Raw genomic sequence first — 14,509 nt, 5'->3', positions numbered from 1 at the left:
TCACCTACTTTCACCGTAGTATGGTGTTCCCCTGTGTAAAGATACCATGATCCATTTAATTCATGCCTCATGTGATGGACATTTAAGCCGCTTCCAGTTTTTCACCCTTACGAACACCACTGTCGCAAGTATTCTTGTGCTTATTTTTTTGTTCACATTTTTGAGAATTTCTCTAGGGTGTACACCCGCTGGTGGAAGGTCTGCACTTTTTTTTTTTTTTTCGGTACGCTAGCCTCTCACTGTTGTGGCCTCTCCCGTTGCGGAGAACAGGCTCCGGACGCGCAGGCTCAGCGGCCATAGCTCACGGGCCTAGCTGCTCCGCGGCACGTCTTCCCGGACCGGGGCACGAACCCGTGTCCCCTGCATCGGCAGGCGGATCCTCAACCACTGCGCCATCAGGGAAGCCCAGGGCTGCACTTTTAAGATTCAGACCTGCTGATAGGACTTTCCCGAATAGCTGAGTTTTTTTGTTGCTGTTGTTTTTTTAAATTAATTTTTATTGGAATTTAGTTGATTTACAGTGTTGTTTCAGTTGAGGTGAGCTTTTTTTTTTTTTTTTTCGGAACGCGGGCCTCTCCCGTTGCGGAGCACAGGCTCCGGACGCGCAGGCTCAGCGGCCATGGCTCACGGGGCCAGCCGCTCCGCGGCATGTGGGATCCTCCCGGACCGGGGCACTAACCCGTGTCCCCCGCATCGGCAGGCGGACTCTCAACCACTGCGCCACCAGGGAAGCCCCGAGCTGAGCTTTTTATAGGGTCCTCTCTGCTTGCTGGCTCCCCTTCTCCGGGTGAGGCTGCATCTCTTCTCCGGAGCTGTAGCCATCCTTATGGGGGTGGGGGTACCTGGGTTGGGGGTGTCTCCGAGCTGGGGATAGTCCCAGCTGGGGAAAGAACAGAGGGTGGGAGCCTGGAAGCACGAGTGAAGGACACCTAGGAGGGTGTTAAGGAAGACCCCTCAAAGAGGGACCAGTGTGGTCCTTATTTTATAGATGCGAGCCTGAGGCCCAGAGAGGGCAAGCCACTTCTCCAAAGTCACAGAGTGACGGATTGCAGAAACCAGCTTCATACATTCATTCCTTCAGCACAAATTAATGAAGCACCTATTCCGTGCCACGCATTGTTCCAAGAGCACAGGATATACAGCCAGCAACAAAACAAAGACCGCCTGCTCCAAGTGTGGGGCTTATTATTCTGGGCGTAATTATGATGAATTACTAATTATGTTTGCCTCTAGGACTGGAGCAGAGGGGTGATCTCAACTGTGGGCGTGGGGGGGTGCCCCATGGGAGCTCCCCATGAGTCAGGGCTTTCTTCAAAGCCCCCACCTATCAATCTCCTTCTTTCTGACCCTTTCACCCACAGAGTGTATTGTGGGTACTCAAAATTAAACAGGTTATTTAGGGGAAGAGAAGGTGGTCTAGGAGTGAGGCAGAGAGCGAAAAGCCCTTTGTACCGGGCAGGGTTGTCAATAAAGTTTTGTCGCCTTGGCAACCGCTGGCCCAGATGGGCGGGGGGAAGGAGGTGCGCGCGCATTCACCCCCCCTCCCGTCCTCCCCTGCTTCTCCCTCTGGTGGTCGAAGGTTTCGCCATAGAAAAAGAACAGGGAGGTCGCGACTCTATGGTGACAGGCGGAGACCTTAGCCAATGGAAGCATGAGTCGCTCCAAGGCCAACCAATCACATACGGGCTCTGGAGCAGGCGGTACCCGCCCTCTTTCCACTTGGACCCAAATAACCCGACCCAAACCCGCGTTTCTCCCGGAGCGACGGCGCTTTCGGCCAATGAGGGCGTCGACTTTGGGCCGTGGGCGGGGATACGTCTCCATGGCAGCGCCGGAAGGACAGCGGCGGCAGCCACTGGGTGCAGTTGGCGGCTCTCAACGGCAGCGAGGGCGACGCGGAGTTTTTTAGGGGCGCTGACCGTGGGGCGGGCAGGGAGGGGCAGAGCGGAGTCCGGCCAACGGGAGCGGCGCAAGCTTCAGAGCGACTGAAGAGTGGCGGCGACCTTGGCCAATGGAAGGCCGTGACGGCCGTTGCGAGGCGGGCCCGGCTGGGCAGACGGGAGGCGCGGCGACCGTGTCTGAAGAGAGCTGGAGAAGGCTGTGGGAGGTGGTGGCAGCCGCAGCGCGGGCGCCTGAGGAGGAGGAGGAGGAGGAGGAGGAGAAGCGGGTGAGGGGCGGCGCGGGGCCCGACTTCTGAGCCCCCTCTCGGCCCCCGCCCCGCGTCGCCTTGGCTCCCGGTCGTCCCCAGCCCCGACTGTCCCCCTCCCCGCCCGGCCCCTCCTCGTGTCCAGGCGCCCACGTCTCCTGGCCCTTCGGCGAGCCTCAGGCTGCTCTCGGCGCCCAGCCCCTTTCCTGTGCTTCCTTACCCAGGCCCCGCTCTCGCGCTCCAGGCCCATCCCTGGACCCTCAGCTCGCCCTCTGACTCTACACTCCGCTCCCCGGATCTCAGGCCCTTCTCCTGCACTTTCCCTGCCTCCCCAGGCTCCTGTCTGCTTCCCCCAATTTCCCTCTGGACCTCAGGCCTTTCCCCTGGATTCTCACTGTCTACCCAGATCCTTCCCTGGAGCCCAGGCTCTCTTCTCGCGGCTCTTCTGTGCTCCTCCCTGGATCCCTAGGACTTTCCCCTGTCCCTGTTTGCTTCTCCAAGCCCCGTTCTGGAACCCCTAGGCCCCCCTATACCATCTCAGGACCCTCCCTGAACCTCCAGGTCCTTCTCTACTTTCGTTGGACCCCTGGTCTCCCTGCTAGCTTTCCTGGGATCCTCCCTGGATCCCCAAGCCTTCCCGCAGCCCTCGGTCTCCCCCGCAGGCACCCCCGCCCCTTCTCCCTGCCCCAGCTCCCTCCCTGTGGTGTCCGTATTACCCGCTTGCCCCTCTGCAGCTTCCGTTCTGTTCCAGCGCCTTCCCGCAGCGCCCCCTCTTTATTTATCCCCAGCCTGCGTGCCTTCTCGACCCCCTTTCCCAGCTGCTCTAGCTCCTGATCTCTTTCCAGCTCCCCTTTCCTCGCCGTCCCCCATCTGCTCTCCCTGAAGCACCGTGGTGTCGGTGCCCACCAGGCCCTCTGCAGTCGGGGTTAGGAGGCTTGTTTTGTTTCGTTTTGCTAATCCCCGTCTTTCTCCTCTTTTTTTATGGGCCTCTTCTGCCTCTCCACACCGTTCCTTTTCTCTCCCCCCCTCCCCCCGCTTTGTCCTCTGTGCCCCTCCCTCCCCCGGAATCCTTGGAGAGAGAGCAGGTGCTGGGATCCTTCCTCTGCTCTCCCTCCCCTCACCCGCCTCCGACTCGGGCTGCCTGGGGTTTCACCCAGAGCCTTCTGAGGACTCCCAAGGGCTGCTGGGGATGGGGGTGGAGGCCAAGGCCAGGAGAGAGTGGGGATGGGCAGAGGAACAAGCAGTTCTGGTTGGGCAGGAAGCCTGGGCTTTTTCCTTGGTGAGGGCCAGAGGTGGAGCTGCTGGGTCCCCCTTGACTTCCACCTCCTGCAGGACTAAGCCTTTAGGGTTATCCCAGACTGCCAATTAATCAGCCTTCCGTGGGCCAGCTGGCACGTTTGCGCGTGTGCGTGTGTGTGTGTGTGCGCGTGTGTGTGTGTGCGCGTGTGTGTTTGTGGTGTGTATGGGGGTCTTGGGGAATCTGCGTGTGTGTGTGCGCGTGGCGGGGCTGTCATAGGTGGCTGGAGGAGATGCAGCTACTAACGATGGTGGCTGGCATTTCTTTGGGGATCTCCCCATTGTCAGAAGCACTTGTTGCATTTCATCTTCACCGAGAGCCCTGTGAAGTCAGTATTGCTTTTCTCCCTGCTTTATAGATGAGGAGACTGAAGGGCTTGCCTAAGTCTCACACAACCTATAAGTGACGTAGAGCAGGCACACGCCCGGGGCACCGCCCCTGCCCCTGCCCTGAGCGCTCCACTCTCTGCAGGAGGCAGCATGGTGCCTGGGGCACCATGGGCCCCGACAGAGTGACAGCCAGGGAACTGTGTGAGAATGACGACCTCGCCACCAGCCTCGTCCTGGACCCCTACCTCGGCTTCCGCACCCATAAGATGAACGTCAGGTGAGGCGACCTGGGGGAGGGCGACCGAGGGCTCGGGACCCCTTCCTTCCACTGCCACCCCTCAGCCCCATCCTCCTCTCAGCTCCGAGTGGGGGTGGGGGTGGGGCCTGGGAAGGCCCAGAGGGAATAGGCCAAGGCCCTGGGACCCAGGCGTGCCCTCTCCCCCAGCCCCGTGCCCCCCCTGCGGCGACAGCACCACCTGCGCTCAGCGCTGGAGGCCTTCCTGAGGCAGCGGGACCTGGAGGCTGCGTACCGGGCCCTGACGCTGGGAGGCTGGATGGCCCACTACTTCCAGAGCCGGGGCCCGCGGCAGGAGGCTGCCCTCAAGACCCACGTGAGGGAGCCCTTCCCTTCCCTCCCCTCGGCCCTCGTGTTCTCCCCGTCTCCTCTGCCTGTCCTGGGTCCTCCGCCCTGTCGGGCAGACCTTCAGCACAGCTCCCCGGGACTCCCTGACTTCCTAGCCATTGGGACCATCTGAGGCAAGGCTCAGAGAATCCTAGGAAAGGAGAGCTGGGGGGCCCTCTGAGATGGAGTCTAACTTCTTCATTTGACAGATGAGGAAACTGAGGCCCCGAGAGGGGAAGTGAGTTCCCTGAGACCACACAGCGAGTCAGTGGCAGAGCAGGACTAGAACCCAGGAGAGAGGGCCGAGGACGACCCTGCCCCACGTCCTCACCGTGCCACCCCTCACCTCCCCCAGATCTATCGCTACCTCCGAGCCTTCCTGCCTGAAAGCGGCTTCACCATCTTGCCCTGTACCCGTTATTCCATGGAGACAAATGGAGCCAAGATTGTGTCTACCCGCGCTTGGTAAGAGGGCAGAACATACCTCCCAGGGCCCTAGGCCTGACAGGAGGCATCCCTCCCTGGGGGCTGCTGGGGGAGGAAACCCCCTCCCTTCTGGAGGAGACTGGACACTCGGGACAGGGCCATGAAGATGTCTGTGTTGAGAGAAAGGAGGCCGGGTCTGGTCCCTCAAGACCCTCCTGGCCCACCACGGCCCTGCTGGGAGATGAGATCCCCTCGAGACCCAGGCTCTCTGGGGCTGCCAAGAAAGGACTGATCTTGCACCCAGGACTGTGCCGTCTTTTTTTTCATCCCCACTGGAGCCCCTGCTGCGTAGCAATCGCTGCTGGGTGCGGGGCAGGACCGTGAACAAGAGGACCCTGCCCACTGCTCACATTCTAGCGGGAAGGCAGGTGGTAGCTGAGTGAGCGCACAGGGCTGACCACAGCTGCTCAGTGAGTCCTGAGCCTGCCCGGGAATTTTGAGAGTGTTCCTGGGAGCCAGGCCTAGGCTGAGGCCCAAAGGATGAGCCAAAGGGTCTAGTGAAGAGTGCGGGGGTGCCTGTGGGGACTTCCGGGCAGAGCTGGACTGCGAGAGGCCGAGGCAGTGGGCACTGGAGGCTGGAGGAACCGAGAGCGGGAGAGGATGCGGGTCAGGCTTTCAGGAGGTGGAGGGTGCCGCGCCTGCGCAGGTGTAGAGGCAACGGTGGGTGAATTTCAGATTTGGGAGCTGGAACGCGGTGGCTGGTGCGTCCCATCGATTCTTCCCGCCGGAGGCCTGGGATGAGGGGCCCCTGTCCCCAGCACTGGTGGTCAGGGAGGTGCTCACAGACCCACCACCTGGCTTCTGGGCAGGAAAAAGAACGAGAAGTTGGAGCTGCTGGTGGGCTGCATCGCAGAGCTGCGGGAGGCGGACGAGGGGCTGCTGAGGGCCGGGGAGAATGACTTCAGTATCATGTACTCCACCCGCAAGCGCAGCGCTCAGCTGTGGCTCGGCCCGGCCGCCTTCATCAACCACGGTGGGGACGAGGAGGGGGCTGGGGGGGCCGGAGGGGGCAGTGGGGGCGGGGCCGGGGGCGGGGTGGTGCGAGGAGCCAGCGGGGGAGGGGTTGAGCCCCGGCTCTCTGGCTCTCTGACCCAGTTCTCTTCTCTCCCCGCGACCCCCCAACTGGCTCCAGACTGCAAACCCAACTGCAAGGTGAGACCTGGGGACCCCCGTTCGCAGGAATGGGCACGAGGGAGGGGCTTTCTGCTCGGCGAATAGCCAGAAACTGTCCCCGGGTCTCCCCATCTGACAAAGTAGTTTCCCACCCCTGGTTGTGCAGCACTGGCGCTTGTGCGATTGTCAGAGGAGGGAGGGGCTCTGGTTAAAGTCACACTGGAACCCAGGCTGCCACCTGCTGGCCGCATTCTCCCTTCTCTGAACCTGGGCGGGGGGCTGGGCCAGTTTGGCGGGAGTGTGGTGATGGGGAGACACAAAGTGCCCCTGCCTGTGCCATGGGCCCCGGGCTTCCCAGGGAGACACCCACGGCAGCTGTGATAGCAGGAGGCTGGGGAGGGCCTCCTGGGGTGGGGTCAGAGCAAGTGCTGCCCTGGAGGACAAGGACTCTTCCCGATAGGAGGCTCTGGGAGGCCACCCCCCACCCTGTGCTGTGTGTGGAGCACGGAGCAGTGAGAGAGAGGAGTTGTGGGGAGATGGCCCCTGTAAGGCCTTGGGTGTGCACCCTGCCAAGTGTGGGGCTCACCTGGCCGCCCTTGGGACCCCAGGGGTGTGGGGAGGGTTTGAGTCCTGGCTCTGCTGCCCTGGCCCTGTTTTCTCTTCTCGGATGGGAAACGGGGAGAACTTGCCTCCTGGGACAGTCGTGAAGGCTGGGTGTGTGGCAGCGTCCTGTGACTCTGCACACTGTTCCGTGGGTTTCGGGGCACAGACGCTGGATAGGATGGAGAGTCGAGCAAAGCTCGGTGAGGTGGGGGTCAGCCACCACGTGGTGTGGAACCGCAGGCTGCATGGAAGTGACGCTGGAGCCAGGCGTTGAAGGAGGAGTAGGATTTTTCTAGGTGTTGAGGGCAAATGGGGCCGCTTTAGGGCATCTCAGAGGGGAGGCGCCACACCGGAGAGCGAGGAGGCACAGTAGCTCCCGCCTCGTGTGTCAGCGTGAGCTGGGTCTGCCCCGTGGAGGCTCCCATGGGGTGAGTGAAGGGGGCTTGGTTCTCAGAGGCCCTGGTGCCGCTGCTCTGGGAGCTTCGGGGGTGGGCCTGGCAGGTAGCCTGGGGCAGAGCTGCGTAGGAGGTGATGAGGGGCAGCTGGGGTCTCAGGGAGGGAGGGAAAGAGGACGCCCAACACTGCCCGCTCAGGAGGTGCCGGCCAGTTGTCCTGGCATCAGGCGGGTGGGCAGGCGGCCAGGGGCACTCCCAGGTGTGTGTCAGGCTAGGATGGACAGATGGGTGGGAGTGCTGCCTCTCCCAAATGGGGAGCTTGGAGTCAGGAGCAGGCAGGCGAGAGGGGTGGCGATCCTGGACTGGGGCTGCGGGGTGGACACAGGCCTCGGGAAGGGCAGGCTGCAGAGCCAGGCAGAGGCGCACATCTCGGCCACTGAGGTGCAGGCTGGCAGGGTGTGTCAGAGGAGCCCAAGAAGGAGTGCTGGAGGGAGCAGTTCTTGTGCACGGTGCCAGGGGCTGGTTAGGTCATGTCCTGCAGGGAGGGTGGGAGCCAGCAAAACGGGGGAGGGTCAGGGAGTGCATGCTGAGGGCAGGCCCTGGGCAGGGCTCTTCCCCAGGATCCCGGCGCTGCCCATCCTAGGGGGACCCTTGAGGCCAGGGTGCCAGGCCAGGCGGGGTGGAGCCAGGCCACCCCCAGGACAGGGCGCTGAGCCTCCTGGCCCCTAGTTCGTACCTGCAGATGGGAACGCCGCCTGCGTGAAGGTGCTCCGGGACATCGAGCCAGGGGACGAGGTGACCTGCTTCTACGGCGAAGGCTTCTTCGGTGAAAAGAATGAGCACTGTGAATGCTACACCTGCGAGAGGTGGGGATGGCCTGCAGGAAGGGACACGGTCCCTGGGATCCTGGGAACCAGAAGTGCATCCTCAGGGCCCACCCCTCCCTCCCTCCTCATTTCCCTCCCATCCTTAGGAGAGGCGAAGGAGCTTTCCGACTGCAGCCCAAGGAGCCCCTGCCGCCCCGGCCCGTGGACAAGTATGAGCTCCGGGAGACGAAGCGGCGGCTGCAGCAGGGCCTGGATGGCCCCCGGGCCTGTGCCCACCCACCCCCGCTGCGCCGGGACCTGTTCTGCGGTGAGTGTGGGGCGGGGCCCTGTCCTGTTGGCCTGTCTTCATCAGCTGCCCCCCCAGCCCAGCCCCTTCTCTGCCCTCCGCTCGTCTTGTCCCTCCTGGTACCCCCACTTGGTCCCCCAGACAGGACCTCACTCCTGAACATCCCTCTCTTCATCTGTCCCCCTCTGAAGAGCATCGGTCAGGGGTGGGGGGGGTGGCGGCTGGCCTGAGCAGGAGCTCTTCCCCTCTGAAGAGGCCCTGCTCACACAGCTGCCCTTTTCTCTCCCCACTCCCCCTCCCTTGGGCCTCCACAGCTGCCTGCCAGCCCCTGCGCCCCCCGCCCTGCGGCGCCCGCCCCGATGCCTCACCCCTCTGGCTCCAGTGGCTGCCTCAGCCCCAGCTCCGGGTGCGCCCCCGGAGACGCCGACGCCCCCAGCCCCGGCGGGCCCCGGCACCCCCCGTTCTCCGTGCTGCCCGCGTCTCCCTGCACCGATGGGGAGGCTGTGGCCCCCACTGCTGCCTGCGGGCAGAGGCCCTAGTGGCTCTGGGGCCGGCCGCCCGTGCCCGCTGGGCCCCCCAGCAGGACTGGCACTGGGCCCGGCGCTACGGGCTGCCTTACGTGGTACGTGTGGATCTGAGCCGTGTGGCCCCGGCCCCGCCTGCCACTGCCACTCCCGTCCCTGCCGGGACCCCAGGCCCCATCCCCATCCCCAAGCAGGCCCTTGCCTTTGCCCCCTTCTCCCCACCCAAGCGCCTGCGGCTGGTGGTCAGCCATGGCTCCATCGACCTGGATGTCAACGGTGATGGGCCGTGACGGGCTGGACAGGGAGGCCCAGGCTGGGAGAGGAGGGCGTCCCTTCTGGTCCCCTCTGCCCTGAGTTCTCAGTAACCGACCTCCAGAAGGAGCTCTTGGACCTCTGGGAGGGCGTTGACTTTCAACCCCAGCACAGCTCTGACCCCCAGGGCGGGTTGGTTTGGACACCCCCTGGGGATCTGACCCCTGACCCTTCGTGACTGCTGACCCCTGAGCCACCCCCCATCCTAGCAGGGAGCCCTGGCCATTGCCGCCCTCCCACCCCAGCCCCAGCCTCAGGGCTGAAGGAGCTGTTCCCTCCCCACCCGCCTTCTCCTGCCCAGGGAGCAAAGCCATAAGGGGTGGGGGCCGCCCCGTGGCTTCTCCAAAGAAGCCCAGGCCTCGGGAGGAGGTGGAACTGACATGGGCTGGCGCTCCCTAGACACTGCCCTACAGAGGGGAGTCAGTGTGCTCTCGGCTCTGTGTCTGAGGTGGGGGGCGACGAGGGGGCGGCCAGGGGCATGTCCCCACCACCCCCGTGGGTCTCAGGGAGGCCGGTGCGACCTCATCTTTCTCATGGTGCTATCCCTGGTGCTACTGGGCTGTGGGGGCTCCCTCCCCTCCCCCACGCCAGAATGGGGTATGTTGGGGGATTGGAAGCACTTGAACTTTCTATTTTATTTTATTAAAACCTTGTCATAAGCAGTGCCCTGGGAAGCATTTCATCTTGATTTACATTTTGAAGTGATGTCCGTTGGGAGGGTGAGACCCTCCGCCTTGCTGGGGAGACCAGACCGGGAGGAAGCAGCCCAGACTTTGGGCCCTGAAAGCTTTGGAAGGGTGGAAGGGCAGTGGGCTCTGAGGATGGCCGAGTACAGAGGCGCAAACTGTGCTCATAAAGAATGCTTTCAGTCCCATCTTCTCACCCAGGTGGGGAGTCTCCCCATTTTTCAGATGAGATTAGTGAGGTCCAGCAATTAGAGTGACTTGTCCCGGGTCACCTGGGGCCAGATCACCCTTGTCTGAAGTCAGAGCCCCTCCCAGACCTCACGTGTGTCATCTCGGTTGGCCTGGCTCTGTGAGGCCAGGACAGTGAATCTTCTTGTTTCTTCTGATCCAGTTCAGTTCTCAGTTCTCCAACCAGGGATTCAACCCGGGCCACAGCAGTGAAAGCCCAGAATCCTAACTACTAGGCCACCAGGGAACTCCCCCCATCGTCTCTTAATTCTCACCTCAACCCCCATTCTACAGAAGGAAATACTAACAGCTTACAATCAGTGAGTGCTTCCTGGTACCAGGCACCCGCTGCAAAGCGTCTTGTGGATATGTTTTTTTTGTTCATTGAGGCCTCACAGCCATTTCATGAGGACAAGCCAGGAATGTCTGAGGGTCGTGTGTGGGCTGCAGGCCCCAGTTTATCTCCTCCATGTCGACCGGCCTTGGGAAAGTTTACCCTGGAGGCTGATGAGGCCAGGCCATATGCATGAGGGACATGGGGGTGCTGAGAAGAGGGGGTGAACACACATGGAGAGGCTGCAGGAAGACTTGGGTGGGCCAAGGAGATGGCCCAGGAAGGGGCACTTCCACAGTGGACCTGGGGGTGGGGATGGGGACAGTTCAAAGCAGGTAACTTTTTTTTTTACTTTAAAATTCATATTATTTATGTATAGCCTGCTTCATTCCTTTCAGAATGAGAAAATGTGTCTTTCTTCCATGCAAATCCTACTGAACCCTCCTAGTTTTCTCCCTCAGGTTAAAAATGAGGGAGAGGGCCTCCCAGTCAGCAAGTGGTAACGAAGAGAGATGGTTGACACAGTCGCTAAAGAACTTGTCCCTCTAGACAAGCAGAAATTCATGGCTTCTCGGCAAATATGACAGCAGAGTAAGGAGGCTTAGCCTGGATGGACATTGGAGGTTCCGAGAACCTCCTGGAATCCTATTTCAAATGTAGTAACTGCGTATTCACAGGCGTGTTCTTGGCGCAGAGGGTTTAGAGCCTTCATCCAACTCTCAAAAGTGTCTGGAACCCAAAACACGAAGATTAGAAACCAGTGATCGGGGTCTCTCACTCTCAACACTGCTGCTGTCTTGAGCTGCTAATCCTGTGTCACAGGACGAGGAGTGGCCTCTCAGGCCTCCACCCACGAGTTGCCAGTAGCATCCCCTTAGTGGTGACAGAAATATCTGTGATCATTGCCAAATGTACCCCTAGAGGTCAAAGCCAGCCCCCAGTGGGAACCACTGGGCTAGAGTGACAGGATGACGGGGAAGGAAGACCTCCAGGACAATAACTACAGCTGACACTGGTCGCAGGTTCTGTGCATCTGGCATCAACCTTCACAGCAGTGCTACCAATATCACCCCCCTGCCTTTGCAGGTAGTCGGGAGGGCAGGCACGTCTGCCTGAGGCCGCACAGCTGGTACGTGGACAGAGCCCGCCTTGCTGCCAGGTTTCTGCCTCAACCACCAGGTAGATGGAGCCCCAACCACGATAGGGAAGTGAGAGGAGTGTGTGTTGGGTCCAGTGAGCTGGCGGGCCCTGGGATGTTTGGGTGGAGCTGGGGCTTGGGAACCCCAGAGGGAGGGCCGAAGTGTCAAGGCTCAAGCTGAGAACCCCGTCATACACTTGGGGGCCAGAGCAAGGAAGCGGAGAATCTGGCTGGGGGAGGAGGAGGAGGGAGTTGAAAGAAACAGGAAATAATTACAGGCCAGAGTCTCAGGAAGCCCCGCACTCTGCAGTGCCTTCCCCAAAGCTTTCTAAGTTCCCCTCCTTGGGTTACTGGGACGGTAGGGAGCCAGGCAGGACATCCCAATCCTGGATCCCATTTCTCCCCTTGGGGGAGCTCTCTGATGCTTTTACCCTGTGCATGGGGCTGACCAGATGCCTGCAGGAGCTCCAGGGCCCTGTTGATGGTGTTGGTCATCCTGGGGTTGCTGATCCAGGAGGGCAGCTGACGATCGGTCACCCCCACCTCCAACATGATATTGGGCACCAGAATCAGGCCGACATGAGGACTCTCAAATTATTTACATAGAGAACCCACACACCCTGAGGACAGCTGCACTGGACACTGTCCTGGCTTGTGACACAGCATCACCCTCCCCACGGCCCTGTGAAGTCTAGGTATCGTTATCACTGTATTTTAGGTGAGAAGGCCACAGTGCAGAGGGCTTAGGAAGTTTGTCTGGGGCCACAAGGCTGGCAAGCTTCAGGGCCAGGACTTGAACCCATTCTCAGAGCTCAACCAGGCTCTGAGATCCTTGGGATGGGAAAGAGGCAGACACCAGAGGGGAGGCTGGGGCCGTGCCCACTGGAGACTCAGGGCTTGTTTCAGCAGTGGCTTCCATGGGAGGGGGGAGTGGGTGGAGACGAGGGCCAGAGCAGTGCCTGGAGGGTTCATGGAGCAACGGGTGAAGGGCACCGAGTGGTTTTGTGATTTTGACCGGGAAGCACCTGACCCTTTCAGTAGACTGGGAGGAAGGAGCTGCAGAGGGAGGGGAAGAGGGTAAGTGTGCGGTTGATGGGCTGGGACTGGGAGGGGGTAGCAGGGAGAGGAGGAGGAGAGCAGGGATGCAGGTTGTGAGGAGGGATGGGGAAGTCAGTTTCCTTTGTCCCGGGAGGCTGTTTTGGGACAGTGAGCTTGACATTGGGGGTTTCAGGATGTGGGCGGGCGAAGATGGCCCAGGAGCCTAGGAAGAGGTGTTCAGAGCCAGAGTTTGGGGCCTGAGAGTGTTGGCCCAGCCAGCTGGAAGTGAAGTGGGTCTGGCCCTGCCCTGGGTTCAGGCATCCATAGGGCAGTGGTGGCCAGAAGGGAAGCCAGGAGTGTAAGAACGTCCCAGGAGTGGTCAAGGGATGGTGGCAGGGATCCTGGCCCCAGAGGGAAAGAAGGGGGAACTGGGGGGGCTGCTGGCCCACAGGGCGAGAACACACTGCCAGCACTGGCGCTCTGGTGAGGTCAGGAGGCTGGCTGTGGCTGCACAGGTGTCAGGCCTTGTGCTTGGATGCTACCTGGATGACCTCACCAAGTGCTCAGACAGCCGCCACCCCATTCATTCGGTGACTCAGAGCTGCCTGGACTGCGTGGCATCACGGCTTTCCTTCTTTCCTGCAGCAGCGCCACCTCTGTGCAGGCCAGAGGTCTGCAGGTCGGGGGAGGTCACATGAACGACTCACCCCCTCCTGTAGCTTCCAGCCTGTCTGTCTGAGTCCACACCCCATGCCCTCATTTGCCCCTCTGCCTCTCAGGTTGTGGTCTGAGAGAGGGGGCCCGGGGCCAAGGTTTCGGGTGGAGCCATCCTGGGAGATGGCACATCTGGGGTGTGCCCTGGGTAGGGGGATGAGGGCAGCATAGAGGGGGTGAGGGGAGTGGATGGAGCCAGTTCTCCCCTGAGCTTACCCAGCCCCTCCCATCATTCCACCCCTCCTGATAACGGGATTTTGCACCATCTCTGTTGACAGCTGGGGAAACTGAGGTGACGCAGGTCAGGGGGTTTGTCCAGGGCCACCCAGTAAGTTGTCGTATGATGAGTAATAGCCACCTTTGAACCCTGGGGTTGAATGGAGACCTCATGAGATCACTTCAGGCAGAGTCTGGGGGTCCAGGCTGCCCCAGGAGACTGACAGCTTCAGGCAGAAAGTCAAATCCACCGCCCCCCTGATGGCCAGGACTCATGCCCATCTAGGTCAGGCTAGAAGCCCCAGGCTCTGAGCTCTGTCAAGGGTCACTCCTCAGCCTGGCTCGGGGTGGGGGGGAGAGGGGGAGGGAGGTGGCTGGAGAGGTGACATTTTGAGGGGCATCTGGAATCAGGATGAATCTCAGCATTGTGGTCCCTGAGCTTGGCTGAGGGCAGGCCCAGAGCCCGAGTGGGGCGGGAGCGAAGAAGAATTTATCCTGGAGCTCTGAGCGTCCTGGAGGAGCTCACAGTCAGGAATGGGCTGGCAAGAGAGACTGAAGTGACGTGTGTTTGATCAGAGGAGAAAAGGCTGCTCCTGGCTGTGGACAGGGCGCTCCAAAGACCTAGGGGACCAGTGCAGAGCACCCTGTTGGGAGGGGCTCATGTGATGGGGTTGGGGATGTACTGGGAGGGATGTGGAGTCAAAGGGGACAGGGGAGTGAGGGAGTGGTGGCAAGCCGGGAAGGGTGGGGAGCAGGGGAGGGAGTGATGGGGTCAGCGCTGGGTGGTATATAAAAGACTCCTTGGAACTTGAGATGGGATGGAAGGGGTGGGGCAGGAAGTCCAGGAGCCAGCTGGGGAGGTGGTCCAGGAGGGGAAGAGGATCCTGAAGGAAGAGGTGGAGGGAGGACTTGGGTGACAGGTACGTGTGGGGACTGAGAGGCAGGAGGACCCTGGAACCGTCCTGGTGGGCAAGTGTTGGGACTCAAAGAGCCAAGGGAGACCCTGCTGAGAAGAGACTGCTGCCTGTTGGAGGGGGGAAGGTGGGAAGGGGGTGGGAGCGGGGGCTCAGCTTGCTCCTACCCTGACTGTCCTCCCTCCATACCAGCCCTGATGGAGCCCAGTCCTCCCTCACCCCTCCCATGATTAGAACCAGTAGTGTTGGCTGCAGGGCACAGACAGGGAGGATCTCCCGACGCCCCCGTGCGCACCTCACT

The 14,509-nt window shown here is 61.2% G+C and overlaps 1 protein-coding gene across 6 annotated transcripts; it reads left to right on the top strand.

The window, feature by feature from the left end:
* Window positions 1–2,035: 2,035 nt before the first annotated feature.
* Window positions 2,036–13,645, top strand: KMT5C (lysine methyltransferase 5C). 6 transcript variants are annotated; one of them, XM_030761308.2, is made up of 9 exons: window positions 2,036–2,167; window positions 3,915–4,049; window positions 4,218–4,383; window positions 4,750–4,859; window positions 5,690–5,853; window positions 6,013–6,032; window positions 7,721–7,857; window positions 7,965–8,125; window positions 11,275–13,645. In XM_030761308.2, the coding sequence occupies exons 2-9, from the start codon at window positions 3,940–3,942 to the stop codon at window positions 11,505–11,507; spliced, it is 1,101 nt and encodes a 366-aa protein (XP_030617168.1). In that variant the 5' UTR covers window positions 2,036–2,167; window positions 3,915–3,939; the 3' UTR covers window positions 11,508–13,645. The 6 variants fall into 6 exon arrangements, with proteins under 6 accessions (XP_030617168.1, XP_089758206.1, XP_022441690.1 ...); XM_089902080.1 differs by lacking the exon at window positions 11,275–13,645 and adding an exon at window positions 8,419–9,622 and having other exon boundaries at window positions 2,057–2,167; window positions 3,802–4,049; XM_022585982.3 differs by lacking the exon at window positions 11,275–13,645 and adding an exon at window positions 8,419–9,622 and having other exon boundaries at window positions 2,058–2,167.
* The last annotated feature ends 864 nt before the right edge of the window (window positions 13,646–14,509 follow it).

The sequence above is a fragment of the Delphinapterus leucas genome, chromosome 20, assembly GCF_059928025.1.
Source record: "Delphinapterus leucas isolate spDelLeu-1000000601 "Yukka" chromosome 20, BTC_Dleu_Yukka2, whole genome shotgun sequence".
NCBI lineage: Eukaryota > Metazoa > Chordata > Mammalia > Artiodactyla > Monodontidae > Delphinapterus > Delphinapterus leucas.
The sequence above is the reverse complement of the archived record's forward strand: the minus strand, read 5'-3'. Positions and strand labels throughout refer to the sequence as shown.